At 35.9% G+C, this 18759-nt stretch overlaps 1 protein-coding gene across 3 annotated transcripts in view; it reads right to left on the bottom strand.

Annotated features, from left to right (window-relative positions):
• ABCB4 (ATP binding cassette subfamily B member 4) overlaps positions 1 to 18759 on the bottom strand; it is a 101290-nt gene that overhangs the window by 69153 nt on the left and 13378 nt on the right. For all 3 annotated transcript variants that reach the window (XR_009185839.2, XM_004478096.5, XM_071215185.1), the window contains exons 5-12: positions 16861 to 16918; positions 11426 to 11617; positions 9531 to 9702; positions 8312 to 8436; positions 5657 to 5828; positions 3498 to 3611; positions 1932 to 2042; positions 1594 to 1719 (exon numbers count right to left, since the gene is read on the bottom strand). Coding sequence is in view for 2 of the 3 variants with exons in the window: in XM_004478096.5 (XP_004478153.1) it covers positions 1594 to 1719; positions 1932 to 2042; positions 3498 to 3611; positions 5657 to 5828; positions 8312 to 8436; positions 9531 to 9702; positions 11426 to 11617; positions 16861 to 16918 (1070 nt within the window). In the remaining variant the exon portion in view is untranslated. The remainder of the gene's footprint in view (positions 1 to 1593; positions 1720 to 1931; positions 2043 to 3497; positions 3612 to 5656; positions 5829 to 8311; positions 8437 to 9530; positions 9703 to 11425; positions 11618 to 16860; positions 16919 to 18759) is intronic.

The following is an 18759-nucleotide window of genomic DNA, read 5'->3' as shown; positions in this document are numbered from 1 at the left end:
TCTAACAAAATATGTATTATTTCAATAATAACAAAAATAAGAGATACTTGTAAACTAAAGTAAAATTTATACATTTGAGTCATCCTGCAGTTTGCTTTAGAAATTGAGGTGGCTGTATAATCTTCCATAGTAATATCAGATTTTTCCAAAAGTATTAATTTTATTAAACTTAATAAACAATATAGTATCCTAGAAAAGTAATAATTCTTACAAGCTTTCATCTCTCCCTTTGTCATTTTATGTTTTTATGTTTGATTTTTACCTTATAATCTTCCACTTCACAGCTTTGAATTATAATAGACTCTACTTTCAGTTAAGGTCAATGTCCTAAAGTTGGAACAATTGAGGAAATCTGAATATAGATTATGGACTAGTATTGAATTAATGTTAAATTATTTGATTTTGATTATCATCTGTGTTTATGTAAGTGAATGCGCTTCTTCTTAGGAAATATACAGAGAAGTATAGAGGGGTCAAGAGGCATGATGCCTCCAACTTACTTTCAAAAGTTTACATGTAAGTGTGTGTATGTGTATGTGCATGTGTGTAATAAAGAGAGAGAGCGTTAGAGAGAGGACAATAAAGCAAGTAGGGCAAAAGGTAACAATTAGCAAATCTGAGTGAAGGGTGTATGTGAGTTCCTTGCTTGCAACTCTTCTCTAAGCCTGAAATTATAATACATTTTTTAAAAGGCAAAAAAAACACAAAAACCGTAGGCTGCTATCTCACAATATATATATTTTTTTCTAAAGATTTATTTATTTATTTCTCTCCCTTTCCTCCCCCACCCCCAGCCCCAGTTGTCTGTTCTCTGTGTCTATTTGCTGCGTGTTCTTTGTCCGCTTCTGTTGTTGTCAGCAGCACGGGAATCTGTGTTTCTTTTTGTTGCGTCATCTTGTTGCATCAGTTCTCTGTGTGTGCAGCGCCATTCTTCGGCAGGCTGCACTTTTTTTTGCGCTGGGCGGCTCTCCTTATGGGGCGCACTCCTTGCGTGTGGGGCTCCCCTACGTGGGGGACACCCCTGCATGGCACTGCACTCCTTGCGTGCATCAGCACTGAGCATGGGCCAGCTCCACACGGGTCAAGGAGGCCCGCAGTTTGAACCGTGGACCTCCCATGTGGTAGACAGACACCCTAACCACTGGGCCAAGTCTGCTTCCCTATCCCACAATATATTAATATTATATATATATAAAATATTTAAGGAAGGAAACTCAAGTCTTTTTGATGAATTTAACTGCTGTCCTGAGATTTCTTGTGACCCTGATTCCCAAGTTGTCAATAACTGCTATATGGAATTTTTTCTGTTTTTTACCAAAGCCAATATATTATTGAAAACATTACTCAGAGTTTTATGGGTCAGTACATTTTTTCAGTGATTTAGTGGGTTATGAAAAGCTTAGTTGGAACACAAGAGGGTGCTGTCTCACTTCTGTGGCTTTTATCACTGAGTAAGCTAGTTAAACCAGACACATTGCAATTCCATAGTCCCTTTACCAGAACTGTATGCACTTTTCTTACTACAAAAACAATTTCAAAGGACAAATTTGTGCCCAGCTTCCCACATTACAGAATTTGGTTCTTTGCACATACCGTGCCCTCATCAGGGTCATAGAGCCTCTGTATCAGCTGGACCGTCGTGCTTTTCCCACAGCCACTGTTCCCCACCAGGGCCACTGTCTGCCCACTCTGAACCTTCAGGCTGAGGCCCTTCAAGATCTATGAGGGAAGAGAGAGGAAAATAGTATGAATATCAAAAGACGAAAGTGGAGTAATTCAGCTCAATTTTAAATTTGAAAAAGTATCCAATAAGGGAATATAACACCCAAAGCAAAACGCACACAAATATCTAAATAATAGAGACTTCACTCTTTAAGTTGAATAAATAATCAACCCGAGTTAGAAATTCCTGTAAATATTACTGACAGTACCTTGACATTAGCTCGAGATGGATAAGAAAAATGAACATCATTGAACTCCAAATTCCCCTTGATGCTGTCTGGTTTGTGTCCGCTCTCTGAAAAACTGTCAATTTTAGGATTCTAAATAAAACAAAATTCAATGACTATTCCATTATAGGACAAACAATTACATTTTTAAGGAATATGTTTCAGCAAATTCCAAAAACAGAACCTGGAAGGACACAATCTTTCTCATATGAAATAGAACCCCAGGTGAAGAATGTTTGTCAGTGTATGTGTTTTGTTTAAGAACATATTCCTATTCAGAAAACAGGCAGGCTTTTTCTGCAAACTACATAGGGAATATATTAATTTCATTTCATTTTAAACCTATGACATATCCTCAGAAATTTTCTAACTGGTCAGAAATGCATATTTATATGCCTGCAATAACAAAACACTATATTTGATATAGCCAGGTATTTCAGTATTTAATGAAAATAGCTGATTCCTAAATAATAAATGTAGTGGATTGGGTCAAGAAGAGTGATTGAACTTATAGCTAAGTTATTTAGGAACAATATAAACTTAAATATATTCAGAAGCTGAGCAATTTCCTCATGACTTAGATAATTGAAATAGGAGGTTACTTGGCTCAAACCATCAAATTTCAGTTATCTCCTTTCCATTGTATCTATATAAATGCAGTGGCATACTACATCTGTCCAACTGTATGTCAAACCACTTACTTTTATTCACTGCACTCAGTTGATCCAAAATCATATCAAATATGTGATGATAATTTTTTTAGGAGGAGGGCAACCCACAGCGAAACATACTGTCAATTTTGATCCCACCAAAAATTTATCCACCCACTCCTCTGTATAAAAGTCATAATATTCTAAGTCTGACTACAATATAAAAGAGAAAGAGAAAAACTATCAAGACAAAATCTTTCTTTTTACTCTAATAATCATATACTAGTCCAGATGTATTTTCCTAGATGAGATGTATTATATTATACTAAAGTTACACTTTTAGAAATATTAGTAAGGGGCATTTTGTTTCATCCACTACTAAGAGAAGGTCATTTCTTTAATTTTACATAATTAAAGTTCACATGATGTGTAACTGTTATGGAGTGAATCATGTCTCCCACAGAGACATGTAAGTGCTAACGCAATGTGATATGAGCTCATTTGGAATGGGATCTTTGAAGATGTTATTAATTAAGGTAAAGCCAAACTGAATCAGGGTGGACTTTAATCCATAGGACTGGAGTCCTTATAAGCAGAGGATATTTAGACATAGACAGGAACAGAAGACAGAAGACGGCCACATGACAGAAGTAGAGACTGAGTTATGGATTTCTGGCAAGCTAGAACCAGAACGCAACAAACTTCAGAGAAAGCAGGATCCTGACAACACCTTGATTTTGGACTTCTAGGCTCCAAAACCATGAGACAATAAGTTCCTGCTGTTTAAACCAACTGCTCTGTGGCACTTTGTTACAGCAGCTCTGACAAACTAAGTCAGAACCTAAAGTCACATTTAATTATCCAAGATTTTCTGGCATTAAAATAATAAATTACTTACATTATCAATAATATCAAAGATAACATATGCTGCTCCTCTTGCATTGGCAAAAGCATCTATACATGGAGCAGCTTGTCCAACACTAAAAGCTCCAATGAGTATTGAAAAAAAGACCTGAGCAAAAGAACACAGGAAAAGTTATTATTCATATTCTGGCATTCATTATTATCTAAATTATGATTTATTTGAAACATACTGCACAAAGGATTGAGTTTAGGTTTTTCCTTTTAATTTTTTTTTTTTAGTAAAAGAGCAAATTTAAATATAGCACTTCATTGAATGAATTGGTTTCTCCTACCTCAAAAACAGTTTTTCTTACCTTCCAAACTATCTGTTGCTCTTCTTCTGAGCTGGTATAGGTTCAAAAAGATTTTTCAAATGTATTTCCTTTACTCTGAAGCTAATGCCACTAGAGAGAAACGTTTTCTCCATCTGTACTATTAATCAGCCACATCTGATTTTCTCTAACTAAATATATAAGGAGTTACACAGAATGTTCAAGATGAAAAAAGGTAGAAACCAGACTAAATTTTGGCTCCATGGAATTTTCCTAAGAGCACCATTTTAAAGATACATTTTTATGAGCTTTTAAAAATATATCTAAAAAGTTATTGTGCATACATTATGAAACACTAAATCACACCCTTGTTCACAGGTTAGGAATTTCTTGCACAATAATTATTTACAATAGCACACAAATCAATACGATTCCCGTTCACATTTTTTCACTAGAAAAATAAATTGATATAGAAAAGTCCAGAATATAGATTCAGGAATGCAGATTCTTACTGTAACTTAACTGAGGAAAATATAAATAAGGAATAATACTCCCTTTTTTCTGGGCATGGTGAAAATGCTACATATAATTTAGCTTTTCCCAGAAGGCATTAACAACAAAATTTAACATAACAAACTCCAAACTCTGCCCAATATCTATCCACTACCTAAAAGAGAGATAATAGCCACTAAGGAGGCAAAAGAAGTCCCCACCAAAGTAGATGTTGTAAAGTTAATGCAATAGAGCTCCAGCCCTTCATGCAGAGGGGTAGGCTTTGGGCTCTGGTCACGGTGGATATCACTCCCCCATCCCTACAGAGTAGATATCATTGTCCACATACTGCAAACAAGGAAACTGAGGTCAGAGAGGACAAACTCACTACAAAAGGTAAGTGACAAAGTCAGAATTCAATCTCCCTTCTTCATACTTCAGTCATAAAGTCAGCAATTACAAAAGCTCATCCAGCCAAACACCCTAAATACCTCAATAGTGTCTAAAGATATTCCTGAATAAGGCATTTTGGAATTATCGCTTTTTCTTTAATGACCCTAAGTCATCATGAAAAGGCAAATTTATGTTCACTGTTCTCTGTTTTGGAAGCTAAGGAAATGCATTTGGTTTTGAATGGTTTCTATTTATTTGGATACTTGCTTTGATTTTCACTGACATGGACTGGTTTCCAGAAAATGTTGCTAGTTTATAAAAAGGTTATAAAAGAGTATGCATAATATGATTCCAGTTTTGAAAGGAAAAAAAGAGAATGTATATATAGAAAATAATCTGAAGGATATACATCCAAATTATCATTAGGTATATATAGATTATTAGATCATAAGTAATTTTAATTTTTAAAATTCTATATTCTAATCTTTTGTATAATACAGGCTTATTATTTTTATAATCAGAAAATGAAGTTATTTTCATTTTGAAAATGGAAAACAAATCAAAATCAGTTATCCAAAATAACTTATCACATATTTTAGGTAGCAGATGTTTTATATTATGTACATCTAACATTCTCTCATACATGACCTATCTATAACTTCTCTATTATAGGGTTTACTTTCTTATAAAATAAAACTCAACAGCATAATGAGGATAACTCCAAATGCATATTCATTCATTCATAAATTAATCCAATTATTATTTCCCATGTTTTATATGTTTGTCGGTTGATCAGTGTTTCTTTTCTCTACTCATACTTATGCCATGTATATTCTAGAAGGTCAGCTCTACCTACAATACACAATAGAAATTCACAGAAAAATAAAAGCTAAAATCTTAGCTCATTCATTGAAAAGCAGGTATATAAAAGAAAAGAAATAATAGAGAGAAAAAGAATATCTTCAGATTCTGCATAAACACTATGAACACTACTTACTGTCATTGTATTTCCAATAGTATATTCTTTTGCTATAATTAGAGTGGATCCATACCAGAAGGCCAGTGCATAGGATGCATATATTAGCAAGAAGGCAATGCCCATTGAAATATTTGCTGAAATAGCTTTTTTAATTCCAATCTTTTTGGCATTTTCTAAATATTTCTGATACCTACCAAAAAGGAGGGGGAAATGTTATAATAAGAATAGCAAGCTATAATCTGAGCCATACTCACCTCCTATATAGTCCGTGGTTTAAGGAACAAACCCATTAAGATAATATACCACTGATGAGACCAGCCCACTGCGAATGAACCCATTCAGAGTTTTAGCCAGCACTAGAACAGATCTGAACTTTCTCTTCACTGGCTTGGATCCGTCTCCCATGGTCTGTGCCAGTCCAACCAATGTTCCTCTGGCCATCCCGGAATTGAATTCTTACCTCTGGAGAATAGAGGGGCTTTGCCTTCACCTTCATAGCTGGCATCACAATGCAGGGTTAAGGTGGAAGAGAAGAAGCCAAACCAACCAAGAATGGTATAGAAATGTAAATACTCCTCTGGACTTCAAAACAGGCTCTTAGCTTGATTTCTCTTCTCTTTAGAGAAAAGAAAATCCTCCCTCTGCTGCCCCCATGGACAAAGGACAGGAATTTTACATGTTCTTGTATATAAATTTTGGGTGTCTCTCTGATTTTTGTTATTATATTTTGATCAGGCTGAGCTTCAACCATCAAGCCAGAGTACAAGGTTATAAAGTAATCACCTGTTTATGGGATACAAGCTCTTACTAAATTTTTCTAGATATTAGTCTCTCTCAAATAGAGCAAACAATGCTTGCCTTGCTAGACAATTGTGAAGTTGATAGATAATTATAGAAAGTAGTTGGTATAGGGCCTGGCAATAGTTGGCAAAACCTGATAATCCCTATTAATAGTATTGTTACTATTATTGTATAGAATTTCATCTATTTCTGAATTTTGCTCATTCAATTATATTTTTGAACAGTAATTCAAATCCATATTGGTTTCTAGGATTTGGTATAAGATGCAAATGTTTGGAATGGTTCAATTAAATTACAATAATTTTCACGTTAAATTAAATTAAATCTTACTGTTCCATGCTAGACTCACAAGGTCTAAAACTTAATTTTGGATCCCTAAAATCAGAAAAAAAAAAATTCAATGGATATACAATGAAACTTTTGGGAAAATACCACACAATTAGGGTGTTTCTAACAAAAAAACACCATCACCACATTTTAGTTCATCCAAACGAGACATGGGAATTCTTTAGTTTAAAAAAAAATTGTAGGCTGCCACCAAAGTTTGTCTTTTTAATCACTTAAAGCACCTAACTCTTCAGTGTACTTTCCTCTACTTTGGGTGCTGTGTTTGTTCAGCAGAGCTGAGTCTTGGGGATGAAGTCATCACATGACATGCCTAGCATTAGGATCACTCCTGTGTGGTTTGGTCTCAAGATGCTTACAGGAAGATTTCTATCTGCCCATTGTGACACAAGGCTCCAGTGACAGTGGTGGACATGCTGTAATTACCTTCACTTAGGCGGCTTGCTGACCGCGGCTATTGGAACGGCACTGATTACACTGACATCGTGAGGTCCAACTGAGGGTTAGTGTGGTCTGTGTGGACTATTGTGTGCAGGAAGCAGCAGTGAGAGAGAAAAAAGGAGACATTAGAGAACCGGGAATACGTTGGTTTTGAAGAGGGCTTAAGGAAAAGGAAAATAGGACAATAGGAAATGAAATGGAGGGAATTAGGGAACTTTTGCTTTTAATGCTGGAGAGAGAGAATTTTTATTTCAAAGAGTATGGGTATCAGGAGTCCCATAAAACTACAAAAAAAAAACACCTGACATAGACTCATACTTCAACTATATTAAGGGATGTTATTATTTAAAGAAAACTGTTTGGGAACATTAAGTAAGGCTAAGTATTCTTTAACAGTGGAAATATATTCTGTCATTTAGTTTTTGTATATCGAATTCCTTTAAAGCAAGGGTATTTGACCTGGGGTCCATGGTTAAGGATTCTGTGAACTTGAATGAGAAAAATATTACACATTATTTTTACTAACCTCTGGTTAAAATTTAGCATTTCCTACAGTTATAAATGCAGGAAACAAACCTCTATAGAAATAGCAGTAACTGTGACTTTGTTTCTAATAGAAATCCCAGAATTTTTTTTCTATCATGTTACAATTGCTACAGATATCTTGAAATAGGTTATATACCCACATCCCCAATTCAAAATTGCAATAGCTATAGTTAGATATAATTAATAGCACAGTTAGATCATATTTAACACATTAATATTAAAAGCATATATTATGTCACAATTTAAAAAATATTTTGATAACTGTACTTCAGTACAGTTGGTTTTCTTTGTAATCCTACATATTTTACTTTATGCATTTAAAAACATTACTCTAAGAAGGGAGTCCATAGGCTTCATCAGACTGTCAAAGAAATTCATGGAATAAAAAAGTTCCATGGATTTCTAATGAGTAAGGAATGTTTATATTTTGAGGGGAAGGGATTAATATTAGGAAAGGGGAAATAATAAACACATACCACAAAAGAAAGTGTAAGAAAATGTAAAAGGGAGTTCTTTAAACTGGCAGCCAAAGAACCTAACCTTTCTATCTCTTTGTTCTGGCCTCCAAAAGCGATGACGGTTCTGATTGCTCCCAGGGCCTCTTCCGCCACAGCACCTGCTTTTGCATATGCAGCTAGTTCTTTGTCACTAAATGCTGAGAGTATCTGGACAGAAGAGAAACATCCATTACTTGGATTGGAGAGAAAAGTTAAAGACAGTCTGTTCAAATCTTGAAACCGTTTTTCCCCAAATACTTTCCTTCACTAAATAACTTAGGTTATCAGATCTGATGGCTACTTCCACCTCCTACAAGGCTAGGCTATCCTGGTGATACCCACCCCTAGAGGAGTCAGGAAAAGGAAATCCACACATAATTCTCTAAATCCAGTTATCATTAATAGTGTCAAATTCTAAATCCGCTCTATTTTTTCTCAATTGATTGTATAATAAAATAAAACCTTACTGCTTTGAAAGGATTCACCATGCTTTCCTTTATTGTGTCACGATTTTTGTTTACTACAGAAACAATACTTCCAGACCTACTATGGGTATACTACTGTATAATAAGATGGCTAAAAGACAAGTTGCAGGCCGAATATAAAAGAAGGATCAAAACAAAAGAGCACAAACAGTTCACTAAGTAAATAATAAACCCCAGAATCAGTGAAAATTGCCAGTAAAATACCTCAACTCAGCAGAGTTGGCTGAATAGAATAGATTATGTGAATTTTATTGCAAGGCAAAGTAAGAGCCACGTAAGTGTCAGTGACAAGTGAAACAAATACAAACTTTATAATTTTTACATTATTTTATGCAATACTATGGAGGAATGCTATATTTTTAAATTGTGTTTTCTTAAATAAGAACATAACCACATATGTACTTTCAACTACTATGCCAGAAGATTTACCCAAAGAAATAACAGCAGGGCAAAAAAACCTGTAATTGAAGTGAGAACAGTAAATCACATTAAAAATAAATTTCTTCATTCAAGCACCATTAAACACAGCACTTCTAGATGTGTTTTTTGTTTGTTTGCTTGTTTTCTTAAATGTGGCTACATTTTTTTTTAGGAAGTACCAGGAATTGAACTCAGGACCTCGTACATACAAAGCAGGTACTCAACTACCTAGCTATACCCACTACACTGGATGTGGTTTTAACTGACATTAAACACAGATCTGCACAAATGCAAGCACCAGAAACCTGCATATTAAAAATAATTCTGTATGCTTGAACACACCCAGGTTTCACATACCTTTGCCCAAACAGCTGAAGAGAGTCCCAGAATAGGACTGATGGCCATTATCACAAGGGTGAGCTTCCAGCCTCTGATGAACCCCACTATGAATCCTGCAAAACACGTGGCTACTGCCTGAAAGAACATTCCAACTTTGTCACCAATTCCTTCACTGATTTTGGAGATGTCACTAAAAAAGATCACACCTAAGTGGTTACAGGCAGGAGGTCTTCAGTTAGAAAAGTGAAATAGACATCTCACAAACACATAGATAAAACTCATCTGTGTTAATGCAAGCCTCTTTCAGAGTCTTAGCCTCTTGAGTGCTACACAAAGGAAGAAATTCAGGATTAGCTCATACTTCTAAGAAGTTAATATCACTGACGTTGATACTACTAAATTACTTAATCCTATTGGAGATACACTAATTTTTAAAATTTTTTAGAAATTTTCAAAACTTGCTTTCTTTATTTTTAAAGATGCTTTAGATTACATAAATGTTCCATCAAAAAATTTAGGGGATTCCCATATACCTCTCCCACACTTTCCCCCATTAACAACATCTTTCATTAATGTGGTAAATTTGTTATAATTGATGAACATATGTTGAAGCACTGCTACTCAGCGTGGTCTATAGTTTACATTATGCTTCATACTTTGCACCACACTATTTTATAGGTTTTGACAAAATGTATAGTGGCTTGTATCTGTCATTGCAATATCATGCAGGACGATTCCAATGTCTCAAAAATGACCATGTTATACCTATTCTTCCCTCGCCCTCCCCTCGGAACCTCTAGTGACCACTGTCTTTATATCAGTGTTACAAGTTCTTCCATTACTAGATTAATAATAAGTCTACTTTAGTCTATAGATGTATTCCCCCCCTAATATTTTGAACCTTCATACCAATGTGTTTAAAACCAGGAGTTAAAAAGTGTATTGCAACAATACAGGGAAGGGCTGCTTCTACCTTTGTCCCTATGCTCAATACAGAGGTGAGTGTGATCCTTTGAAATGGAAGTTTGAATACGTTACTCCTCAGATCTAAACCTCCCAATGGCTGCCCCTTTCACTCACACTAGGAGCTAAAGTCCTTACAGAGGCTTGTGAGGCCCCTCCATGTCCTGACCTTCCTTCTTTTTTGACCTCCCTCCACGCTGCGCTCTTCTCAGTCAGTGCTCACCAGACACAGTCAGTAGGCACGTGATACAGGTTGATACCCCTGCCTGTAACACTTTGCCCACAGATAGCTCTGCTCTCCTTCAAATCTTTGCTCAATTTTCACCTTCACAGCGACCCCCCTATTTTAAATTGTAACCCTTACCCCACCCTCTGGACACTCCCCAAACCTCTTACCTGCTCTACTTTCCATTCTGCCATTGACTTATCTATTTACCTAGAATTCTATTTAAGTTATGTATTTATTATGTTTCTTTGCTTTATCATCTATCTCCCCTGCTGGATCGAAAACACCAAAAAGGAAGAAATTTTTATTTTGTTCACAACACCTAGAATAGTGCTTGGCACATAAGAGGACTTCAAATAAATAAATTGAAAAAAATGTAGAGTCAATACTTATTAAGAACTTTTTGTAAATTCATTCCATCATGTATTCATTCATTCAGCCATTTTCATTGAATGTCTAGTACTTGTCAGGCCCTATGGTAAGGTCTATGAGAGATAAACAAGTATAAGATATGAGCCCAGTCCTCTAATAAACCTACTGTATAACTGGGGAGAAAGGAAGGAAAAAAACCTAACTGATAGGGAAAATACACTGTGGCATAGGCATTAAATGCTGTCAGACGATATAGTCCAAATATGTATCAAATGCTTATTCTAATACTTTTGCCTTTTAATCATTACTTGACATTTTCACATAATATGTGTGCTATTATCAATACACTTACTCTGTTAGCCGAGTATTGAGTTCAGTAGTGTTGTTGATGTCAAACCATCCTATTTCCTGCCGTAGAATAGCATGAAAAAACTTTTGTCTAATTTTCTTAATCTGTCGTCCAGCTGCTAAAGTCCAGAAAGAAACCTGTATGTAGGCAGCAACAAGAACTCCAGCACCTAAGCCTGAGTAGTAATATGCATATCTGGAAAATAAAATTAGAAAGGCTCTTTTAGTTACTGCCCTTTATTCATTCATCTCTTTTAGAAGTCTTCAGAATTGGGAAGTAAAATTATGAACTCCATAATGCTAAATCTTTTTACTTGAGAATAGAAAAATGTTCGTTGTTAACTGCCCCCCAAAATGGCATAAGTGATGAATTTTTTAAATTAGTATTGAAAAATTTGTCAGTACAATTCAACTCTTGTTTCATAATTAATATTTTAGATCTGCATATCTTATTCTCCTGAAAAAAGTACACTACTATTCACATATTGCAAATATAGGAAGAAACAGATTGACCATGTGAATGGTAAGTTTTTCCATACTGTTCACATAAATAACTGAAAAAAAAACCCTCTTTCTCATTTGGCAGAATTTAAAAAACAAATTTTTAATAAAATGCTAAAATGTCATAAATTCAAACTAATTTGGAATGAAGGCTTAAACAAGTTAGTGGAGAGTTAGTATCTTTAAAAATAATACTTTTGGGAAGTGGATGGGGCTCAAACAATGGGGCTCCTGTCTACCACATACGCGGTCCAGGTTTTGATGCCCAGGGCCGCCTGGTGAAGGCAAGCTGGCTTGTGTGGCAAGCTGGCCCACGCGGAGTGCTGGCCTAAGGCAGAGTACTTCCCGGCACAGGATTGCTGCCCCACGCAGGAGTGCTGCCCTGAGTAGGAGTGCTGGTCCAAGCAGAGAGCTGGTGCAGCAAGACAATGCAATAAAAAGAGACACAGAGGAAAGAGAATAAGAGATAGCAGATTAGGGAGCTGAGGTGGCACAAGAGAATAATTGCCTCTCTCCCACTCCAGAAGGTCTCAAGATTGGTTCCTGGAGTCATCTAGTAAAAATACAAGCAGACAGAGAAGAACACACAGAGCGCAGACAATTGGGGTGGGGATAAGTAAATAAATCTTTAAATAAAATAACACTTTTTTCCTGCACTTCTCTGACTTTTTTTTATTAGAGAAGTTTTGAGTTTACAAAACAATCATGTATAGCATATAGGATTCCCATACATCACCCCACCACAAACAACTGCATTGTTGTGGAACATTTGCTACAAATGATGAAAGAACACCATCAAAGTACAATGCTAACTATAGACCCTAGCTTTCATTTGGTGTATTTTCCCCTATAAACCACCTTATTGCTAATACCAAGTATTCATATAGTATATTTGTTAAAGTTAATGAGAGAATGTTCTTATATTTGTATTGTTAGCCAAAGTTCATCCTCCACTATGGGGTTCACTGTGTTATAGGGTCCCATGCCTTGTACAATCTATCCAAAGTGTACTATCAGTGGTTCTCAGTTTCATCACAGCATTCATCACCTCAGTCAGTTATAGAACATTTTCATTGCTCCAAAAGGAAAAAACACCATAATCCATTTTACCCCCATTGTTGACACCTGTTGATATGGTAACTTCTTTGCCACTGATGCAAAAATATTATAATATTACTGTTAACTATAGTCCTTAAATTACATTATTACATTAGTCATATTTTCCCATGTATCACATTATTCTTAAAACCTTGTAATAGTGACGTACATTTGTTCTAGTTCATAGGAGAATATTCTTATATTTGTATTATTTGCAACAATCCTTATTCACCACCAAGTTCACTGTGTTATACAATCCCTAGATTATCCTCTAGCTTTCCTTCAGTTGACATTTATGTCCACAGATTACCCCTTTCACTGGCAATCACATTTATAAGTCAGCAGTTCTATACTAACTATAATGTGTTACCATCAATGCTATCAACTGCCACACATTACAATCAACCTTATTAAAAATTTTGCATACATTAAGCATCAGTTCCCCCTTCTTAACCCTCATTCTTTCTCCTAATAACCTATACTCATATTTAGTTTATGTTAGTGTGACCATACACTATTTGTCCTTTTGTGTCTGGCTTACTTCACTCAACATAATGACCTCAAGGTTCATCCATATTGTCACATGCATCCCAACTTCATTTCTTCTTACAGTTGAATAGTATTCCATCAAATGTATGTACCACATTTTGTTTATCCATTCATCAGTTGATGGATACTTGGTTACTTCCGTCTTTTAGCAATTGTGAATAATGCTGCTATGAACATTGGTGTGCAAATAACTGTTTGTGTCCCTGCTTTCAGTTCTTTAGAGTGTATTCCTTGTAGTGAGATTGCCAGATCATAGGGAAAATCTGTATTTGGCTTCCTGAGTAACTGGCAACTGTATTCCACAGAGGCTGCACCTTTATACATTCCCATCAACAGGGAAGGGATATTCCTTTCTCCACCTCCCCTCTAGCACTGGGTGGCCTGCGGGAGAGTATAAACTACAATGTAAGCCATTATCCATGTGGTACAGCAGTGCTCCAAAATGTATTTACCAAATGCAATGAATGTCCCACGATGATGAAAGACGTTGTTGATGTGGGAGGAGTGGGGGGTATATGGGGACCACTTACATTTTTTTAATGTAACATTTTTTAAAAATAGAGAAAAAAATTATAATAATAAATAAATAAAAGTCCATTCTGTAAAGTGGGAAATGATACCTCATTGTAATTTTGATCTGCATCTTCCTAATAGCTAGTGATGTGAAACATTTTTTCAGGTAGTTTTTGGCCATTTGTATTTCATCTTTGGAAAAATGTCTATTATTCAGATCTTTTGCCCTTTTTTTAAATTGGGTTGCTTGTCTTTTTATCATTGAATTGCACGGTCTCATTTTAAAACACAGAGATCAAACCCTTATCGTATACATGGTTTCCAAATATTTTCTCCAGTTCAGTAGGCAGCCTATTCACTTCCTGACACAATCATTTGAAGCAAAAAAGTGTTTAATTCTGAAGAAGTCCCATATATCAATTTTTTTCTTTCATTGCTCATGTTTTGGGTATAAGGTTTAAGAAACCACCACCTACCACAAAATCTTGAAGATGTTTCCCTACATTTTCCTCTAGGAGTTTTATGGTTCTAGCTTTTACAGATATGTCTTCGATCCATTTTGAGTTAATTTTTGTATAAGGCTTGAGATAGGGATCCTCTTTCTTTTGGATACGGATATCCAGTTTTCCCAGCACCATTTGTTGAATAGACTGTTCTAACTAACCTGGGTGGTTTGACAGCCTTGTCAAAAATCATTTGACCATGCATGTGAGGATCTATTTCTGAACTCTCACTTTGATTCCATTAGTCAATATGTCTATTTATAAGCCAGTACCATGCTGTTTTGACCCCTGTGGCTAAGTAATATGCTTTAACATCAGGAAGTGAGACTCCTCCAACTTTGCTTTTTTTTTTTTAAGATATTTTTTGCTTTTAAGATCTCCTTATTCTTCCAAATAAATTTGAGAATTGGCTTTTCCGTTTCTGTAAAAAGGCAGTTGGAAGTTTTACTGGGGTTGTGTTGAATCTGCAAAATAATGTGGGTAGAATTGACACCTTAACAATATTTAGTCTTCCAATCCATAAATACTAATGTCCTCCCATTAATTTAGCTCTTCTTTGGTTTCTTTAGGAATGTTCTGTAGTTCTCTGAATACAGGTCTTTTGTGTCCCTAGTTAAGTTTATTCTTAAATATTTTATTTTTTAGTTGCTATTGTCAATGGAATTTTTCCTGATTCCCCCCTCAGTTTTCTCATTAGTAGTGTATAGAAATGCTACTGATTTTTGCTTATAAAACTTATATCCCACCACTTTGCTGAATCCGTTTAATAGGTCCAGTAGCTTTGTTTGCCTATTTCAGTATTTTCTAGATATAGGATCATATCATCAGTGGATAGTGAAAGTTTTACTTCTTCCTTTCCTATCTGAGTGCCTTTTATTTCTTTTTCTTGCCTAATTGCTCTAGCAAGACTTTCTAGCAAAATATTGAATAACAGTGGAGACGGTAAGCATCCTTGTCTTGTTCCTGATTTCAGCAGAGAAGCTTTCAGTCTTTCACCATTGAGTATAATGTTAGCTGTGGATTTTTCATATATATACTTTATCATGTTGTGAAAGTTTCCTTCATGTCCTATCTTTTGGAGTGTTTTTATCAAGAAAGGATGCTATATTTTGTCAAATATCTTTTCTGCATCAATTGAGATGAATGTGTGATTTTTCTTCTGTGATTGATTAATGCGACTTTTTACACTGATTAATTTTCTTGTGTTGAACCACCCTTACATATCTGGGATAAAACCCATTTGATCATGCTATGTACTTCTTCTAATGTGCTTTTTTTAAAAAAAGATTTATTTTATTTATTTCTGGCAATGCTTTCCATGGAGTGACTTTTTCATTCTCCACTTGCTGGTGTTTCTTGGCCAGCTAGGGCCATGATTCAAAGTGGGGCTCCACTGTTCAAACTCTCTGAAGAGAAAACTCATTCAGCCTTCTGCTCTACCCTTCCTCTTCCCAAGAGGAAAATGTCCATTCCCCTCTCAAGTTAGCCATGTTGGCTATTTACCTCAAGGGTATGGAATGAGCACCATTCCCAGCCATGGGGACAGGAATCTCATGGTTTTCATTACAGCCTCTTTGTCTCTCTGTCCCTCTTCCTTCTGGATGATGCACACAACACTCTCCTGATCTGCAGGTCACCAAAGCAGCTCCCTTAGACAGTTTTTGTCAGTCCTCCATTGTTTTTGTAAGAAAGTTGAGCCCTGCTGACCTACTCCGATGCCAACTTCCTGGAAGTCTCAAATATACTTTTTATCTAATTTTACAGTTTCCAGATATAAGCCTTTCTGGCCTACTTTAATATATAGATAGTACTCATTTTAATCAGCTACTTTAATTGATATGCAAGCAAACAAGCATTATGTTACAGGCTTTTGAGGCAGAAGGAAAAAAGTGCCATAAATGACATTATTAGATCAAGTGACAAAACTTGAATAGAGATGGCAGATTAAAGTATTGTATCAATATTAAATTTATTGACATTGACAACTGTACTGTGGTTATATAATGGGATATACTTATTCTTAGGAACTCCACTGAAGTATTTATGAGTTAAGGGCCATGATGTACACAACTTACTTTCAAATTGTTGAGAGAGAGAGAGATACAAGGATAACACAAGTGGACAGAATGTTAAAACAGGTGAATCTGTGTAAAGAGTAAACAGGTGTTCTTTTTCCTATTCTCCCAAATATTCTATAAGTTTGAAATCATTTTCAAAGAAGACAGTAAAAAAAAAAAAAAACTACAGCATTAAGATACATATCTTAGTCTATTACCTGGTCATTTCTTCTTCCAGAATTCTGCCTGGATTTAACAGCAACAATGAAAAATTCACTAAATAAAAACAAAACGAAACAAAAACAAAATTTTTAAAGGTTGAATTATTACTAGGCATTGCCAACTTTTAAAAATCCTTTAAGAATTTAGATATAGGAAAGCTAGAAGATGCTGTAGTTAGGGTCCACAAGAAAACCCACTCTTTTCTTTTCACACTAAAGTGTACCATACAGTAAAGAACCCAAGGATTTAGGTTCACACCAGCAAGAGTCCAGAGGGGGAAAGAGAAGCCTTCCCTGGTTCTTCTCCCCCCTAGTGGTCTCAGGCCTTTAACAAAGCAGTTTCAGAAGGCAGCAGAGATTGCTGCGGAATGACAGGGAGCAGGAGAACCCAGAGCATGCAGAAAGCTGAGGGGGTGGAAGGAAGTAGAAAACAAAGGGTTTAAGTGTCATTCTTCTTATTGGCTCAAAGAACTTTATAGATACTTGCTGTTTCTGTATTTGTGTGCTTTCTCTTGGATGCTTCCTTATAACATAAGTAAGGGAAATGGCTGAGATAGATCCATTGCACAGGAGGAAAAATTAAAGACTGGCAAGATAACTTGCTCAAAGATAAATCAGGGGAAGTGGACTTGGCCCAATGGATAGGGCATCTGCCTACCACATGGGAGGTCCACAGTTCAAAGCCAGGGCCTCCTTGACCCGTGTGGAGCTAGCCCATGTGCAGTACTGATGCACACAAGGAGTTCCCTGCCACGCAGGGTATCCCCTGCGTAAGGGAGCCCCACACGCAAGGAGTGCACCCTGTAAGGAGAGCCGCCCAGCATGAAAGAAAGAGCAGCCTGCCCAAGAATGGCGCCGCATACATGGAGAGCTGACACAACAAGATGATGCAACAAAAAGAAACACAGATTCCCAGTGCCACTGATAAGGATGGAAGCGGTCACAGAAGAACACACAATGAATGGATACAGAGAGCAGACAATTGAGGGAGGGGAGAGAGAAATAAATAAAAAATAAAATCTAAAAAAAAAAAGAGAAATCAGTGATTCATTGGCAATTAGTCAGTGCCTTGTGTTTCATGTCCTGTTTTCTATCTATGCTGTCTTCTATGTTCTTTTAAGGAATATTAATTGGAAGGAAATTTATTGTCTATTAAATTGAACTAATTTGATTAAAATGTCATTGTGCATTTCCTAGTTTTCATATTTTAATAATAGCTAAATTTACTGAGATTTATTTTATATATATATGTATGTATGTATGAATGTATGTATGTATGTATATGCCATTTGTGGTAGTTTGAGGCTTTTATGGACCCCAGAAAAGACATGCCCTTAGAGTTAATCCATTCCTGTGGCTGTGAAACTATTGCAGATGGGACACGTTGATTAGGTACTTCAGTTAAGGACATTTTAATTAGATTACCTCAGGAAGGTGTGACCCAATGTGGATCTTAATCTTTTTACTGGAGTCCTTTATAAACGGGATAAACATAGAGAGGGACTCAGAACAGAGAAATTCACAGAGGCAGAGAGAAAGCCAGAGGAAGCCAGAAGTTGCAGCAACAAAACCTGGAAGAGAAGGGAGACCCGCAAACTCCGCCATGTGCCTTGCCATATGACACAGGAGTCCAAGATCACTGATGGCCATTCTTTGGGGAGAAAAATGTCACCTGATGAAGCCTTCATTTGGACATTTTAGTGGCTTAGAACTATAAGCTTATAAATTAATAAATCCCCATTGAAAAAGCCACCCTATTTCTGGTATACTGCATTCTGGCAGCCTAGCAAACTGAAACACTGTATTAATTAATTTACATGGTAATAATTTTCATGTTTTTAAAAGCACAAAGTAAAAAAGATAAAAAGGAAATTATTTACACTTATCTACTGCATT

Source organism: Dasypus novemcinctus, chromosome 5 (genome assembly GCF_030445035.2).
Source record: "Dasypus novemcinctus isolate mDasNov1 chromosome 5, mDasNov1.1.hap2, whole genome shotgun sequence".
Taxonomy (NCBI): domain Eukaryota; kingdom Metazoa; phylum Chordata; class Mammalia; order Cingulata; family Dasypodidae; genus Dasypus; species Dasypus novemcinctus.
This window is presented reverse-complemented; position numbering and strand designations above follow the sequence as displayed.